The sequence below is a fragment of the Tiliqua scincoides genome, chromosome 6 (genome assembly GCF_035046505.1).
Source record: "Tiliqua scincoides isolate rTilSci1 chromosome 6, rTilSci1.hap2, whole genome shotgun sequence".
In the NCBI taxonomy this organism is placed as follows: Eukaryota; Metazoa; Chordata; class Lepidosauria; order Squamata; family Scincidae; genus Tiliqua; species Tiliqua scincoides.
The window spans coordinates 13,178,899-13,196,437 of NC_089826.1; the positions used below are offsets into that span (position 1 = coordinate 13,178,899).

The 17,539-nt window shown below is 44.9% G+C and overlaps 3 protein-coding genes across 4 annotated transcripts in view; 1 reads left to right on the plus strand and 2 right to left on the minus strand.

Moving 5' to 3' along the window:
• The window catches only part of LOC136655343 (E3 ISG15--protein ligase HERC5-like), a 34,583-nt gene that overhangs the window by 10,070 nt on the left and 6,974 nt on the right, over positions 1 to 17,539 (plus strand). For both annotated transcript variants that reach the window (XM_066631713.1, XM_066631714.1), the window contains exons 10-16: positions 828 to 887; positions 1,428 to 1,533; positions 2,419 to 2,602; positions 4,095 to 4,261; positions 5,762 to 5,869; positions 9,216 to 9,320; positions 9,400 to 9,510. In XM_066631713.1, coding sequence (XP_066487810.1) covers positions 828 to 887; positions 1,428 to 1,533; positions 2,419 to 2,602; positions 4,095 to 4,261; positions 5,762 to 5,869; positions 9,216 to 9,320; positions 9,400 to 9,510 — 841 coding nt within the window. The remainder of the gene's footprint in view (positions 1 to 827; positions 888 to 1,427; positions 1,534 to 2,418; positions 2,603 to 4,094; positions 4,262 to 5,761; positions 5,870 to 9,215; positions 9,321 to 9,399; positions 9,511 to 17,539) is intronic.
• PIGY (phosphatidylinositol glycan anchor biosynthesis class Y) lies at positions 10,248 to 11,680 on the minus strand. Its single transcript, XM_066631717.1, has one exon. The coding sequence runs from the start codon at positions 11,678 to 11,680 to the stop codon at positions 11,465 to 11,467; it is 216 nt and encodes a 71-aa protein (XP_066487814.1). The 3' UTR covers positions 10,248 to 11,464.
• On the minus strand, positions 11,728 to 14,904 carry PYURF (PIGY upstream open reading frame). The gene is made up of 2 exons (XM_066631715.1): positions 14,717 to 14,904; positions 11,728 to 11,869 (listed from the first exon to the last, which is right to left on the minus strand). Exons 1-2 carry the CDS (start codon positions 14,878 to 14,880, stop codon positions 11,728 to 11,730), a joined length of 306 nt encoding a protein of 101 aa, XP_066487812.1. The 5' UTR covers positions 14,881 to 14,904.

A 17,539-nucleotide genomic window follows, 5' to 3' on the forward strand; every position in this document is an offset into this window, starting at 1 on the left:
GCTTTTGCTGGTTCAACAAAGCAGTAGTTTCTGCCTGCTGTACTGATTTATGTGTCTTTATTATTTGATTGTATGTATCTTTATGAAACCTTTCAAAATAACTATTTCACAAGGTGGCTTCTTCTTCTTTACTTCCTCTTTTACCACTTTGGATGTCAAGGGTGGCTAACATATTGAAAACACAAATAGAATAATACAAGAAAAGCACAAACAATGTAAACGTACAAAAAATAATAAAAGAACAGCAGTAGCAATATTTAACTAGCATGGGATAAAATCAGCCAACAAACAAGGAATAAATGTCTTCAGTTTGGTGTTTTTTTAGAATCAAAGAGGGGGCTGGACTGGTTTATTTGGGAAAAGAGTTCCACAACTATGGTGCCACCGCTCAAAAGACTGTACCTCTGGTTCCCACTGACTGATTACAGTTTAGTAGAGGATCAGAAGAGCCTGTGGTGCAGATCTTAAGAGTCTGGTGGACTTCATATGGTTGCTGTTCCATAGGCTCCATCCTGAGCTCAAGCCCTCAGCAATTGACCAGGCTACATTCCACCAGATCTAGTTTCAGGTACTGTTACTGATGGTTTCACCCTGGTCCTCACATGTCCAAGATGCTTTTTCTTCTCCCCACCCTCCACCATTTTTAAAGCCTTGACAATGTAGCCTGGCGCTGAGCATGGTAGCATTCATTTGAAATAGGGAGTTCACATAGAAGCTGATTTTTTCACAGTAGAAGTTCTTGGCCAGTTTCATTGCAGCAAACTTCAGCTAGTCCTTTGGCACTGACTGGAGTCTCACTGTCTTTTATGTTCCTCTTCAACCAACAGGGATATTAAGCTGATCTTCTCGTCAGTGAATTGTGTCAATGGAAGCTTCCTGGATAAGAGGTAATTATGTGATGCATGACCAAATTCCCAAGTGTTTTAGAAATTAGTTAATTAACAGCCCAATCCTGAAGCCGGTGGCTCTGCCAAAATTCAGCGGCACTGTCAAGGCCGGCAGAGGTCTCCTTGGGGGAAGCCCCAAGCCCCACAAAGGGGCTTCTCAAGTCTGCACTGGCTATTTTGCTGATACAGACTTGAGAGACTCTATGTCGGGTTTTTCAGCCTGATGTGGAGTTCAGGATCCAGCAGAGCTGAAGGCTGGGCTTAGAAAAGTCCATTTCTGAAACCCAAAGAGCCACTGTCAGTCAGTGTGGATAATCCTGAGCTAGATGGACCAATGTTCTGATCCACAAGAGAAGACAGCTTCCTATGTCTGTGTGTGCACCAGTCAGCTTTGAGGACCAGGCTGAGAGCTGATCCAATTTCTGCATTCTTGTGATCATCACACAGTTCTCTTTATATCAGTACAATCAAAAGTTTTCCTTTGGTCAGTATATAAAGGGGGGGGAAAGTTGCAATGACGACCTGTCCTTGTCTTTCCAGCAGAGACAAACACTTCAGAACATCTCAGGAGGCTCCAGGCATCGATATGTCAGCAGTGTTGCTTTTCTCGGAGAAGATTGCTGTTAAGTCTGACGTCTGCAAACAGGTAAAAAGCAGCACTTCTGTTGCACATGGTATAAAGAGTGCAATTGTGGGTTTTGAGTTCCAGCTGTCTTGGTTGGCACGAAGGGGCATATTGCCTGATTGAAGTAAGGCCTATGACAAAAATGTCAACATTTATTATTGATCTGGAATCTACGTAGTGCACACCCAACTTTCATTCTGATTGTTCAGTCTTCAAGGCAGACATGTATTTTATACATGTGTTCCCCTCCCCCCCCCCCGTGCCTGGAAATGGGTGTGGAGGTCAAGCTGGTTTCAAACATGAAGTGCCAAATGTACTCTTCAATCATCACAGCCAATTTCCTTCAGATATCTTACTCTCCGACATGGTTATTGCATTACAATACATTTTGTCTTGTGTTCTCCTTTTTTTGAAAATTGGTATATAGATCAAGCTGGTGTGCAATCCAGAAATGCAGAATGCTGCTCTGAGTATGTCCACCAAATGTCATTTTTCATATATATCAATCTTTAAGAGAGGTTGCGTGTAAGAAAGAGAATGCTGAATGAACTAGGTAAACCAAAGATCTCACTTAGCTCAGCCAATCACAGGAAAGAGGACTGGAGGATTGATAAGGAGAGGAAGTAATTCTATTTTGGAATGACAGCCCATCACCTCGTTTGAGAAATTTCTTGCTAGCTGCTATTACAGTAGCAAACCAGTTCACCCAACACAGATAAATGTCATCAGATAGCAAATATATCCTTATATATGCTCCGTAAATACAAAATGTCACCCTTTATAGCCAAAGCAGATAGAATTAATATAATGGAAGTACAGTTTCCATCCATTTACTATGGAGAGTGACATTATTGGTGTGACTTAAATACTCTTTTGCAGTCTTACAGTCTTCTTCCCCACATCCAGGTGATCAACTCCATTACGAAACTTATGCAGTCTGTAACTGACTGTGCTGCTTCTGCTGAAGCACTCCGAGTCTTCCTGGTTGTGCCCGTCATCTTACAGAAGCTGGATATCAGTTCTGACCTTCTGCTTGATCAGCTAGCACGTGCCATCCTGGGACTCCATCAAGGACACAAGAAAATGCTTGGTAAGAAAGGGCTGGTCGAAGGACAAAGCTGGATAACTTCACCTTAAAGAGTCCACACTCAAACTCTTTGTTGAGCTATTGGCCACCAGGAGGTCTCCTCTGAGCTTGGCCAGCTATTTAGCTGGTGTAAGTCTGAGGAACCTCTTGGAGCATGTTGGGCTGGGCTGGATGGAATAGGATCTTAGCAGGTGCTAGTGCTGCTAAGATCCATGCCCTCCTACCCTTGAACTACCCCTTGCTTGATCCCTGCCCCGATCATCCCCCTGAACCACCCCCACCATGACTTTCCGTACTCTGGTGGGGCTTCTGCATGCTGCTGTCATGTGCGTACAGCCTCCTCTCCATTTGCACTATCAGTTCCACAGTGCATTACAGTGGCGTGCTTTTTATGATACCATACTGGGACTTAAAGTGGCAGATCATGATATCCACCACCACAAGCCCACAATAGGCTTGGCCTGAAACAACCTCTCCACAAAGCACACAATCACAAATACACACAGGGTGCTGCTTCTGCCTTTCCCCTGTGCAGTAGCTGATGGTCACTTGAGTATGGTGTGTAGCCTCACCTGGGATAAGTCAATTGGGCACTGAGCATGCACTGCAATGTAGCAGTGTAGCAATGCTACTTGGGAAGCAGCCCGAGACCTCGGGAGCCAAGGGCTGCTTGGTGTGGCATAGTGGCCAGAGCAAAGAATGAAACGACAGACATGTGTGGAAGTGAGATGCAGAAAGAAGGCTAAGAGCTGGAACAGATCTGCCTCGAAGCTGGGACCGATCTGATCTGATCTCTTTGCCCCGCCTCTGCTAAGCTTTATTCATTCTTAAACATGTGTCGCAATACAACGAGGTTACTGAAGGTTAGGTGACCGGCTTGCTCTAGCTTAACCACAATACACATTCCTAGATATGATCCTGTTGTTGACAGGCTACTGGGCTTCAGACACTTAGCGTATTCAAGGCCAAGAGTTTGCTCTTGTGCAGCCGCAGGTGTGTCCGCGGTCATTGTTGCCAAATACTGCTAAAGCATCCCAAAGCCTAGCGCCTGCGCACATAAACACTACACTGCAACACAACTTATCCTGTCTTAGATGTTTGACACAGGTGGGAACCGAAAACCCCCCATATTTTTATACGAATACACTGTAGATTTTTTTTGCTAAACCAGTGAAAACAAGATCGTTGTGGTTTAGACTGGAAAAAAGAAAAATTGAAGGTATATTTGACTGGGCAGAAATGGTCAAAAACCTGTGAAAATTTCATTTCAAGGGGAAATCTTTACTCTGCTGTATCTTGCTTTCAGTTTGCTGAAATTTGGCAGTAGATAGAGCTCACTACATATGCTCTCTGTACTGAAATTCACTTCATTGGGACAAATGTCTTGATTTATAATGGTTAGAACGTTCATGAATTTTAATGGTACAATGTTATTTGATCCCTTTTCCCTTTGGTATATAGATGCTTGGGTGTTATCCATCTGTTTTTGTTGCAGAGTCTCTGTGGTGCCATCTAGATGAAGCGTTCTTCAAGGATCTGGTGAACATGTTTCAAAGGCTTTCAAGTGCCAGGCTCTCTTCAGTCGTTGAACGATTAACTTGTGGGAAGGTGATATCCCAAGAACACATTTGGCCTGTTCAAATTCTACAGATTCTGTATGAGGTAGGGCATCTCTTGAACCAAAGGTACTTTGTTGGCATGTGACATTTGTTGTATCGCTACCCAAATAATATTGGTAATCCTGATAGCTGTTATTTCTCAAACTCATCAGAAACTGAACACTGTACAAAGCAAAATTTAAAACCTGAAGAGCATGCAATCTGGAAAAGGATGAGACCAGGAAAAACTGAGACCAGGGACATGCTACCAAAAACCAAAACCTGAGTTCAAAAAGTATAGAAAAACATTGAAATATAGCTAAAGAGAGGAAGAGGGCAGTCCTAAATGCTGGAATGACACTTTGTGACTGCTTTTCCCTGTGGGGAATGGGGCCCATTTTCTGTGGCTCAAAAGCATCCTAATTGTACCCTATATTTGCTGACTCGCTTCAAGATGTTATGGTGGCAACAGCCTTGAATCAGTTCTTCCTGTAACCATTCTCAGGCACCTTACCTTTTGGGTCACCTGTGCCCTGGTCTTTCAGCAAAACATCCTGAAAATAGGGCAGGGGTCTCCAAACATTTTGCCCAAAGGGTCACATCAAATATCTGGCATAGTGTTGAGGGCCAGAAAAAATTTTTAAATATAAAATTTAAATAAATAAATAAGAGATGGAACTTAGATGAGTGAATAAATGAATGAATGGGCTTATTAATTCAACCTCTCTGGCCCTCAGAACACCCTCCAGACACAACCAGAGCACAGCTCTGATCATGTACAGTTGAGTGGGCCAGAGGCTTTCAGGGAACAAGAGGCTGGCTGCAGGCTGGATAGAGGCTTGTCGTGGGCTGCATTTGGCCCCCAGGTAGGGGTTTGGAGACCCCTGCCCTAGGTGGCAGTGTTGGGCTGGATGTAGTCAGCTGATTCAGCCTGAGTAGTCAGCCTAGCCTTGTGGTTCCCAAACTTTTTCAACTGGCGATTCCCTTGCTCTACTGGGCCATTGGTCATGGCTCTCCATTAGGGCTACAATCCTATACCTTGTATAGGGTGGCAAGTTTTTTGTGAGGATTCTGTGGCTCCCCTGGCTGGGTTCTGCGGCTTGCCACTGGCCTAGGCCTTAGTGGTTGGGGAACCACTGGCCTAGGAGGTGCATAAAGCATGAGTTTTCTAACTCATGCTTCAAACAAGCCTGGCAACTCATCAAATTAACAAGACATAATGCCCTGCTGTGCCCTGTCCCAGCTATAGGTAAGGCATGCCACTCTTGTTGCCTAAATGGGATTGGCCCTGACTGCTATGCCCAAGTAGTTTCAAGATGCCTCTGCATATAGACTGATGCTAAGAAATGCGTCACCAGGGAGAAGGTGTGGTCAATGGCATGTCCTGTTGTACAGAAAATTTTATTCTGGAGATCCCTAGTTATCTGAACTAGGCTCCTGGGGATGAGGGATGATTGTTAAGGCTGTAGTTTAGACGTGGCCTTGCATTGTTGTGAATGCCAGTATCTTGTCATCCCCACCTCTGCTTGTTTAATTCGCTTATTTGTCCTGTTTATCAATGCAGGTAAATCTCAGGACTGGTTTCAGAATCCAGGAAAATAACTTCTATGTCCCAGAAGTGAAAAAACTGTGGACAGTTCCCAATATTACAGTGGGACAAAGTTGTATTGTAGTAAGTATAAAATTTAAGCATGGTACTTGCAATTTTAAGGTTTGAATTTCAGTTAGAGTTCTTGGAAATATTACATCTGTCTAACAATGAATGTGAGCTCTGGGTCATGCAATGTTCCTTTATATAACTTGCAGCCAGATTGCACAGCATAGTGCTACTCAAACTTTTTGGCACCACAACCCAGTTTTTGAAATGACAATCTACCAAGACCCACATATCGCAACTGGTGTGAGGCCCGGGATTCACCATCAGCTGCTCACTGCCTGAGCCTCTGCTCAACTATCTTTGTCTCACTCGGGCCTCACTGCATTGTGTTTTCGTCGCTCATCAGTGAAAGTGGCACCCAGCTATCAGTCCAGGGCCTCACACCAACCAGAGCAATGAAAGAACGATGCAACGAGGCCCAGAGTTGGCCAAAGACAGCCAAGCAGAGGCTTGGGCGGCGTCAAGAGCAGAAGCTGGTAGTGAGTCCTGGGTCTTCACAACCCATCAGAAATTGTCAAAATGGTGCAACTATTGAAACAGAGTCCCATTTCCAGTATGGGGTGGAGGGCTTCACCAATCAGATGATCAACATACTGGAATATATACAGTCTGCTGAAATGATGAGGACCATGTGTTAGTAGGAGTGTGGAACCATTTCCCACAATAGATCACAAACTGTGACAAAAGTTGAAAGAGGGCAGTCCTCATGTGCTCCTGGAACTCTCCAGTCAATGCATAAATTCTGCATGCCCCTGTGGTTACTTGGGAATTTGGAACAGAAATATAGCTGTTTTCCTGGTTTTGACACACTCAGGTTGAAGCTGTTTGCTGCTTGGGCAAAAATGTAATACCTGACTTTATGCAAATAAATTAAAATTTATTATCCTAAATAATATGTCACTGTTTTCTATAACACCCTATATCAGTGGTTCCCAAACTGTGATTTGGGACCCACCAGTGGCAACCCGATTTTTGGGTCGCAACTCTGACAAGCTGATAACCAACAAGGAAAATGTATTGAGCCCTATGGTCACTGAAAGGAGCAGCACATGTGCATTTACTCACAAGCAGGTGAGCGTGTCTCAGTCCACTTTGACGGGCAGGCCAAGGGGAATGTAATGCCACCAGAATGGTTTTGATCTGACTGCAGGCCCCGACAAACTCTTCAGCAGGAATCCCCCATTCAAGCTGACAAGGAAAATGTATTGAGCTTTACGGAAAGTGAAACTGAGCCACACATGTGCATTTACTTGTAAGTAGCCAAGCCATGGCTCTTATCAAAGGCCAGGCAAAGAGGAACACAAGAATGATGAATGTGAAGCTCAACAAACACTCCAGAAGGTGGTGTCGTAAAACGGATAAAAACAGAGGCTTGAGCAGCTTTGTTATTGTTGTTCTCATAACGCTAGATGGGTCCATTTATGGCTAGAAGTGTTTGTTTCCAGTGAATAAAATTGCATCTTAAGTCTTACTGAACACAATGGGCTTATTTCTGTGTAAGGTAATTAACACTATCCCCTGGGGGCTGGGGATAAGAATAGGCCCTCAGTTTGGCTGTACTTGTCATAAGAGGCGACTAAACAGCCACCAGGTAGATGGGACTCCTTAGCCTGGGAAGGCAGCTCATCTGAGAGAAGGAAAACTCTGATCCCAAACCTCCACTGCCTTGTGGCTACATCCAGTTATGGAAAAGGCTTCAGGAGTCAACCTCGAGGCAAAATCCAGAGCCGGAGTCCCTGAGGCAGTTCATGGCTGAACTCAGTCACGTTCTGGCAACTCCTGTGACACCGCTGGAACCAACCGTATTGGCCTCTGCCTTTCCATTGGACCATTTCAGCGACATGGAGAGGGGGGATTTGCTGCATGGGAAACAGTCTATCCTCCATATCTACATTACCCAGGCTTCGCGCACTGGAGAGGACACTCTGTTCCAGAACCACCATTCAGAGCGCGATACCATAGTCTTCCAAGACTGAAGGATGCCAACTGCAACTGTAAGATGGGTCCTGACAGAATGTCGTTATAAAAGTGGGTCCCAGTGCAAAAATGTTTCTGAACCACCACCCTATATATGTTGTTTTACAAAACATTTATTTAAGCGAATTCCAATTTAGGACACTTCACTACAAAATATGCAACTAACACTTTTTCTTCTATTTTATTCAATATCTGAACAGTTGGAAGCAAAACAGCGATTATTCACGGCTCAGCTAGTAATACTTGTTCTATTTTATTATTAGTTACCTTGTTTAGTATTGTTTAATTAGTATCATTGTAGATCGATAATATGAAAGTGAAGTCTCTAATTTCGGCAGGCTGGCTTTTATGGCACACCAGTAGCACAACTGGGGGGCAAGTACCTGGGGCCAGGTGACACAATGATGCCTCCCGTGTCACCTGCTCCCACACACATGTACATCCATAGTTCATCCATCAGGGACTGCCATCAACTGCACTAACTCAGCACTGTATTACAGTACACTGAAGGTAACCATTTCCTTCAACAAATGGGGTTGCCTTAAGACATGACACTGAAAGAGAAATCTGGGCCTGCACTGTATCCAGCGTAGACTAGGTGCAGGCAGGAGGTCAACTCAGGGTAAAGGCATATTTTTCTCCTTACCGCATGTTAAGTCCCAGCCATCCCTGCTCCAAAACACTCCCTCCCCACTTCTGTTCTGCCATCCCACCACCCTTTCCCCATGGCCTGCCCCAGCCAGTGCAAACCTACCCTGTCCAGAGCTGGCAGCTGGCTTTCGCAAGCTGGCCTTTTTATCTCTTGGCGTTGGTCTGCTTGAAGGGGCCACAAACATCACCCACACATTATCTTGGACTAGAAATTCCCACTCTTGAGCTGGCACACCCTTAGGAAAGCAGTGCCTGCTGCTTTCCCCGTCTCCATAGCCTTGAGGAAGTACTCCTAGGTTTTTAGAGGCTTCCCTGCTAATTGTCTGAAATGTTGTGCTGTCCGTCCATCTCCCCGCTCACATTCAAGGAGCATCTCCTCAAAGAGGGAGCTGCTAACTTATAGCTTGTGTGTGTTAAACTGGCCTAATTCTCTCTTCACTCCAGTCCTTCATAAAGCTGGCCAGCCTCTCGCCCTTCCATGCCATTTTTCAACTTCACACATTCTCTGGCTTTCGCCCACAGCATTCTGAGGGGTGGTAGGATGGGGTAAGGGAATAGCAGGCATTATTTTCTAACAATCAATGGCCAATATGCATTAGTTACACACAATAAAAACATCTGCATCACAGCTGTGGATTGCCATTTATCCACGTCTACACTGTTAACTTGCCGACCCTGATTTTAAAACACATTTTCTCATGTTGAAGATGACTTTTTGTTGTTGTTCTTTCAGTTGGTTTTAGGAGAACTCACTGCATTCAGTTGCATCTTTGAGATGGAAGATAAAATTATGGTACATGACATCAACTGCTTGTTTCAGCATTTTGCATACAACATGGTAGGTACTGCCAAAGATGTTTAGCAAGATTGCGAAACAAACTGAAAAGTCTGTAATATGACACCTGTGACTTTTGCAGCAATTCGTTGGTATGCGCAATGAACTACATGTGCGGAGGCAACATCTGGTGAATGATACCTGGAGGTGCATACAGAATGCAACACTAAACCAGTTTCGTCAGCGAATAAAGGTAAAAAGAAAAAAATTTCTAATGAAGTTATGACCTATGTCAGCCTTAGGCCGACTTCAAGTGAAACATGGTGCAATTAAACAGCAAAAAGTCCTATATGCATGAACTGATAGATGCTCGGTTGAGAAGCAGTGGAGCTAGTGTTTTATCATGCGAGAGACAACCATTGCAGCTTTGGCTGTGGGCCCCTGGAAATAGCTTTTACCTGTCTAATTTCCTCTTCATTTGTGCTGAGAATACAGTATGGGACTTGAGACAGACTAGACCACTTCCCAGTTTCATAGCAGCACATTCGCAGCTGCCACAATCCAAGAAAATAGTTTCAAGTATGTGCAAGATGTATCCATGTGGTTTGGTACTTTTGCTCAGACAAATTACCAGAGACAGTGGGAGCACACTGCATGTTCAAAGGTCTGAAGAAGCAGCTATTAAGCCATTTCTGCCCAACACTGCATATACACAACAGGGATCAAATGTGTACACCTATGCGCTGGGCACAAATGTGTTAATGCATTTTTTAAAAATGTGTTCTATTTTTCTTCCATTATTGAATTCAGTGTGGCGCACATAACTAGGCCATAACCCACCCAGACACTGAACACACCTAGCAAAAACAAGAAGTCTTCCAGCGCATAAAGGCTAATAGATTCATTGGGGTATAAGTGTTCACAATTCATGATGCCGCAATCAGCTTGCTAGCCTTTAAGAATCCAGAGAAAGTTAGTCACACACCGAAATTAGTGGAACATAATAGCTGCACTTTATTTATTACCATTCATTTCAAAATGACCAATGCAGAGCAAACTTTCTCAAGACTGGAGTCTCATCTAGCTTTTATCTGGGAGTACAGCAGCTACTGACTTTACCAGCCCACTGTGGTTAACTGGTGACCTTTATGGCTATCTTGCTTTTCACTGACGGGACAAAGTTGTTCCCACTTAACAGCTATCACTAAACAACCACATTCCAGTAGTGGGTAACCTGCTCCCTTATCTCTATTTATTATACATAAAACAGAGACTTTAAAAAATTCACTATTCAATGCCATTTTTATTCTATGCTTACTATTTTAACAGCAAAGTATTAATTCCAACTTTTCTGCGCATAGTGTAGCTGCAGAACAGTATATCTTAGTCAAAGGAGGAAGCTCAGAGATCTGCCCATGGCCCACCACCTTGAGCCACCACCATCACCACCTTTGTTAAATGAGCCAATAACCTGGAACATCCAGGGGTAATTTACAAGTTTCTAAATTTCTACATAAAAATCTCTTCTATGTAGCAATCAATGTTCTGAGCGTATAGTGCCTTTTGTAATAAATTGTTGCAAGTAGGTATTTGCCCATGTACCCAAACACGCCCTACTTAGGGCGTGTTTGGGGGAAAATAGCTGGGTTATATATGTGCATTTGGCTCCATCTCCTTCCCTTACAATAGCATCCTAGAATAGTCCCTCTCTGATGTGAGTGGGGGCGAACATGCACCAGCTGCCCTGCCTGTGTTTTACAAGGCAAAGTGCTGATAAGGAGTTGCATGTATCATGCAGTGTTGCATGAATGTTGTAGAATGTTGCATTCTATCATGTATTTCCAACTTTGCTCTCAAAGCAGAAATGTCTAGGCAGACCTTCTGTAAAGTTTGCATCAGTGACTTTGTGAATGTGCCCAAGTTGGAGCTTTAAATTAAAAGGAACAAGAGCCTCTTTGGGAAAATTAGATGGAGTGGGATAGAAGAGAATCAACTATGAAGGAAGAACTGACAGCAAGTTGCACGCAATGATACACACTTTCATTTGCAAAGTCCCCTGCCTGGCAGTCCCTGTGCTCTTTTTCAACCGATGGCACTGACGCTACAGAAAAAGGCAATCCACTGTTGGTAGAATTTACAGGGTGGGTAAAGGAAGCATCACTCCATTCTTTATTCCATGCTCACCACCCTGCGCATATCAGCCTAATTTAGTTGTGGCGGAAGAGTTTAAGGCCCATCCAAGTCCAAAGGTGGAAAAACACATAAACTGGGATCGTAACTGGAAGCAGGAGGCTGTAGAAACAGAGGCTGGTTGTACTGGTACAGCCCTGGGGAAAGTTTTCATCCACACTGGCGGAATAAAACAGACCAGCCAAAGACAAGAGTGGAACAAGAACAGTCATTGTAGGTAGTGACAGAAACATTTTTCTTCCCTAATGTTTGTTCTTCACTCTTTTGAGTAGATGTTTCTTTATGTCTGCTCTGAGTCCTTCTCTTGCTTCTCTTTGCCCATCATCCTTGCGGCCTGGGGTATCATATTAGGGATGCCATCCACAACGGGATACGCGATGCCCAGCTCTTCGTTAATTAATTCATTGGTGGATTCTTCATACCTAGTAAAGACAGCAAGTATTGTCAGAAGTGGAATTTTCTTGTTAAATTTCGTAATTGTTATTTCTTTTATTTGATGGTTACTACCTTGAGCAACCGTAATGGGGTCAGAAAGGTTGGATATGATGCTTAAGTTAGGGCGCAATCCTAACCCACTTTCCAGCATTGACATAAGGGCAAAGCAGCTCCAAGGTAACGCAACAAACAATCCCTTTCTTTGAGGAGGCCTCCATGAGTGCCACCCAACTGCAGGATGCAGCACATGTCCCATTGGCACAGCTATGCCAGTGCTGGAAAGTGGGTTAGGATTCGGGCCTAAGTTGGATTTACTGCTTTTGTTGTTAAAAATTCCAACGAAAGCAACTATAAAAACCTAGAACTGATACAACACTTCAGAATTTTTCAAGTACTTCATCTCTTATATACCAGAAATCCTTACAACTAAAATTGTACCCAAGATGATATTTTGAACTGGGAATAGCTCACATTCTTAACAGCAACATGAAGTAGTGACAGAAAGAGCAGGTATTAATATTAGAAAGGCAAACCCTTTCTAGTGTATCTGTAGTTTGCATATTTCTTACTTTCAGGGAATCTTTTCTATATCTGTTAAGCAATCCACAAACATGTGCCCACAAAACCACTGTCCATTGAAGAGGGTTTTCTTGCGAGCTCTTAACCATGTGGAGCAACAGCCAAATCCGCTGGGCCCCACGGTTGCCAAGTACATTCATGGCAACTGTGTGTACATTCTAGAATATGCCCAACATTCTCTACAGCAGTGTTTCTCAAACTGTGGGTCGGGAGCCAATTTGAGGTGGGTTCCCAGTCCTTTCAATATTTTATTTTTAATATATTAGACTTGATGCTACCATGGTATGTGACTGCATTTGGAGAAATGTTACAGACCCATACTTTTAAAAAGCTACTATGTATATTCTTTAACAGTGATAGTCAATGGGACTTACTCCTGGGTAAGCGTGAGTAGGATTGCAGCCTAAGATTGTTAAAAATGTTCCTACTTGATGATGTCACTTCTGGTCATGACATCATTTCCAGTGGGTCCCGACAGATACTCATTCTAAAAAGTGAGCCTTGGTGCTAATGGCCATCTTTCAAGAAAACTTATTTGACATATTTGATTGTCATTCTTTATGCCACATTGAAAACAACTGGTTTGTTAATACTTTTACCATCGTTACTGTGATCATTCCTGTGATCAGGCCTTAAGACAACAGTTTTACAGATGGGCAGCTGAGGTTCAGAGACCGCAGCTTGTTCAAGGCCACTGACCAAGTTATTGACTGGAGAGGGATTCTTGATATATGCAAGAGATGATATAACATATGAGATTATATATATCCAGTATAATGAGATGGTATGAGCAGGAGCTATTGATCAGATAAAGCTGATTTTATGCATATTGATAGCAATGTAATCTGGCACTTTTGGACAAAAAGGCAGTCAAAATATGTTATGCACTGTAAGAATGTAGTACCTCAAAACACTGAGGAAATGGGATCGTGACCTGCTTCCATGTTGCAATCGTGAAACCAGAAGTGGGTTGCGATGAATTTTATTTTACTGTTTACAAGCCATGGGGAGCCCTGCATAGGACTCCACTAGGCTCCCTGCATCCCCCAGACCTCAGCAGCAGGTAGGAAATGTTTAAAAAAAAAACCCTCTGCCCCCAGCAGTGGTGTGATCCTGGGAATCACGTTACTGCCTTCCCTCTTCCCCTAAGGGGCAAGAGGCTGAGGACCTCATGCTGCAGCATTGCGACACCCTAGCTTGAGAACCTCAGGTGTATAGGATTGCTGCTTTGTTAGAAAAATACTAAATATTGTGCTAAGTATCAATGTACATTACTTTGTACTGTGTAGGGAGTTCAACTAAAACATGCAAAGCGCATACTACAGACCCCACTGGTGTGTTTAATGCATGGTTCCCAAACTTTTTTGACTGGTGGCTCCCTTGACCTACTGGGCTATTGGCTGCAGTTCCCCATTAGTGCTACAATCCTTTACAATGTATAGGGTAACTTTTTTTTTTGCAAGAATTCCATGGCAAGAATTGCTGGCTGGTTTCTGCAGCTCCCTGGGGAGCCAAGGGTCCCAGTTTGGGAATCACTAGTTTAATGCACGATATAGGCAGAGATATTCATGGTGGTGAAGGAAGTGATAAAACTGGGTAGAGAAAAAGAAAGGAACAAGGAGACAGAGAAGAAAAGGAGGGGTGTAGGGGAAGAAGGAGGACAATAAAAGTGTGAAAATGGGTCTTGGGAGAGAAAGTGCTCTGCCGGGTTAGTATTAAGATATTAGCCACTAGGGGGGTTTTGGAAGAGAAGGATAATTAGAAAGCAGGTAGGAGGGGAAAGAGCTCTGGAGGTGAAATGTAAAAGAAAGTGTCCCAGGAGAAGCCTGGCAAGGAAGACACCAGAAACATGCTCTGGTTGCAATCCAATGCACGCTTTCCCGGGAGTAAGCCCCACTTAACAAAGTGGGACTTACTTCTGAGTAGACCTGCTTAGGCTTGTGCCCTGATCCTATCCACACTTTCCTGGGTGAAGGTCCTACAGAGTTCAGTGAAACTTCTGGGTAGACGTGCACAGGCTTGTTCCCTGGGGCTGCAATGCTTTCCTGGGAGTAAGCCCTACTGAATACAACGGGCCTTACTTCTGAGTAGGCACACCTCGGCCAATTGTGCCCAGTCACTCCAAGCGAGTGTGGGCATGCTCTTCCTTGCTGGTTTGGCAACCCCCCAGCAGCGGCTTGGTGGGAGGGCTGGGGCCTCCTGCAGCTCTCCCACCCCCCAAGCGGGCTGAGCTCCCGTGCCAGCGCGCGGCTCACCTGAGCGGCTTCTTGGACAGCGGGCACACCAGGATGCCCAGTAGGGCGGGCTCGAGAGGGGGCTGCGGGCGCGGGGCCGGCCTGGCCGCCCCCTCGCCAGTCTCGGCTGCGCAGAGCGCCCGCTGCAGGGAGCCAGGCAGGAGCCGCAGCCGCCGCGCCAGCATCGTCCGCAGCCGCGCCAAGGGCACCGCGCGGGCACGGAGGGAGGGGAGCGGAAGGGAAGGGAAGTGCTGCCTGGCGAGGCGGCTTCCTGGGCAGGGCTACCCGCGTAGACGCCCTCCGGAGGCTGGAAGGGGAGGTCCCTCCCGCTGGCCGAGTCCCTCCCGGGCGCGGGCGCTTTGCAATGTCCTGGCACGGCAGGGACCTCCGAGGGGGCGCTCCGGAGGAAGGCTGCAGCCCTGTGCACGCTTTCCTGCGAGGAAGCCCCGTTGATCTAGTGGGACTTACTTCTGAGTAGACCTGCAGAGGCTTGTGCACAGGCTGCAGCCCCGTGCGCGCTTTCCTGCGAGTAAGCCCCGTTGAGCTAATGGGACTTACATCTGAGTAGACCTGCAGAGGTTTATGCAGAGGCCTGCTGCCACCCTGTGCACGCTTTCCTGCGAGGAAGCCCCGTTGATCTAGTGGGACTTACTTCTGAGTAGACCTGCAGAGGCTTGTGCACAGGCTGCAGACCCGTGCGCGCTTTCCTGCGAGTAAGCCCCGTTGAGCTAATGGGACGTACATCTGAGTAGACCTGCAGAGGTTTATGCAGAGGCCTGCTGCCACCCTGTGCACGCTTTCCTGCGAGGAAGCCCCGTTGATCTAGTGGGACTTACTTCTGGGTAGACCTGCAGAGGCTTGTGCACAGGCTGCAGACCCGTGCGCGCTTTCCTGCGAGTAAGCCCCGTTGAGCTAATGGGACTTACATCTGAGTAGACCTGCAGAGGTTTATGCAGAGGCCTGCTGCCACCCTGTGCACGCTTTCCTGCGAGGAAGCCCCGTTGATCTAGTGGGACTTACTTCTGAGTAGACCTGCAGAGGCCTGTGCACGCTTTCCTGCGAGTAAGCCCCGTTGATCTAATGGGACTTACTTCTCAGTAAGCCTCTGCATGACTATTCAGAAGTAAGTCCTTTTATAGTCAATGGGGCTTACTCCCAGGAAGCATGCATAGGATTGCAGCGTGAGAGCCCAATCTATGCATGACTGCACAGAAGCAAGTCTATTGTGTTCAATGGGGCTTACTCCCAGGAAAGCATGAATAGGATTGCAGTCCTAGGGCACAATCCTAGGCATATCTACTTGGAAGTAAGTCCTGTTGTGTTCAATGGGGCTTACTCCCAGGAAAATGTGGCTAGAATTGCAGCCTTTCATGGGCAAAAAATGCAAAGACAGCCTTCCTGGCTCAAACAGGCTCACACTCTGAAAAGAAGCATCAGCATCAGCAAACAGCCATGGGCAAAATCGCTCTGGTGGAATGAATATGGTGTGGACCTGGGGCTACACACCATGTGCCCAGTGCACCCATTGCGTGCGCAATGTGGCTGCCCCTGTGCACTTTTACTCTGGAGCCCACTGAATTCAGTGGGGCTTATACACAAGGAAGCGTATAAGTGTATACATGTATAAGTATATAAGTGTATAGAAATTTTGACTTGCTTGGGAGGGCATCCCCTGGATAAAAGATTTATTTCTGTGTTAACATGTATAGCGGCATTTCTCAAACTGTGGGTCAGGACCCACTAGATGGCTTGTGAGCCAATTTCAGGTTGGTCCCCATTCATTTCAATCTGTATTTTATTTTTAATAGATTAGACTTGTTGCTCCCATGGTGTGTGATTGCATTTGGGAAAGTGTTATAGACCTGTACTTTTAATAGGCTACTATGTACAAGATATGCTTTCAACAATGGTAGTCAGTGGGCCGTACTCCTGGGTAAGTGTTGATAGCATTGCAGCCTTTGGGATGTTTGGGGAATTTTTTTTTTCAAACGAATAACTGCTTGGGAGGGTTAGGAGGGTTTTTTCTTTTAAATAGTTTTTTGAAACTTATACTTATTGTAAACTTTTAATTTACTTAATTAACCTGATTTGATTTTGTTGTATGCAGGGTGTTAAAAATTTTCCTGCTTGATGATGTCACTTGATTACATCATTTGCAGGTTAATGATATCACTTCCAGTGGATCCTGACAGATTATGATATTAAAAGGTGGGGCCCAGTGCTAGAAGTTCTGAGAACCACTGATATGTAAGGGTGAAGCTGTGGGCAACTTCTATCCTCAGCACACTGGCAATCCAGTCCTAAATACATTTTCTTGGGAGTAAGAAGCAAACCTGTATGCACCTTTCTGGGAGTAAGCCCCATTGAATGCAGTCAGACTTACTTCTGAGTAGATATGCATAGGTTTGTGCTCTGTCTTGTTGAATTTCTGCTGATCTTCCTTCCTAGCAAATATATTCAGGATTGCAGTTGTATTTGCGAGTAAATCTCGTTGAATATTGTGCGATTTACTTAACAAGTAAATTAACTCTTTATTAACAAGAGTTAACTCTTTATTAACTTTATTTTGAGTCAGATTTAGACTCATGATTTACATAGAACTAATAGTACAATCTGATTCCTGTTTACTCAGAAGTGCCATTTTGTGCAGTGGAGTTTACTCTCAAGTAGTTGTGTTTAGGATTGCAGTTTAAGTCATTTTGATGAGTCAAAAACCATTTCCATGTCGATCATGAGCTTGTTGGATGACCTTGGGTGAATTGCTGTCTGTCAGCCTCAGTTTCTCTTCCATGCAATGGGCATAATAATGACTTGGTCACACAGAGCTGTCAGTGCTGTTGAATC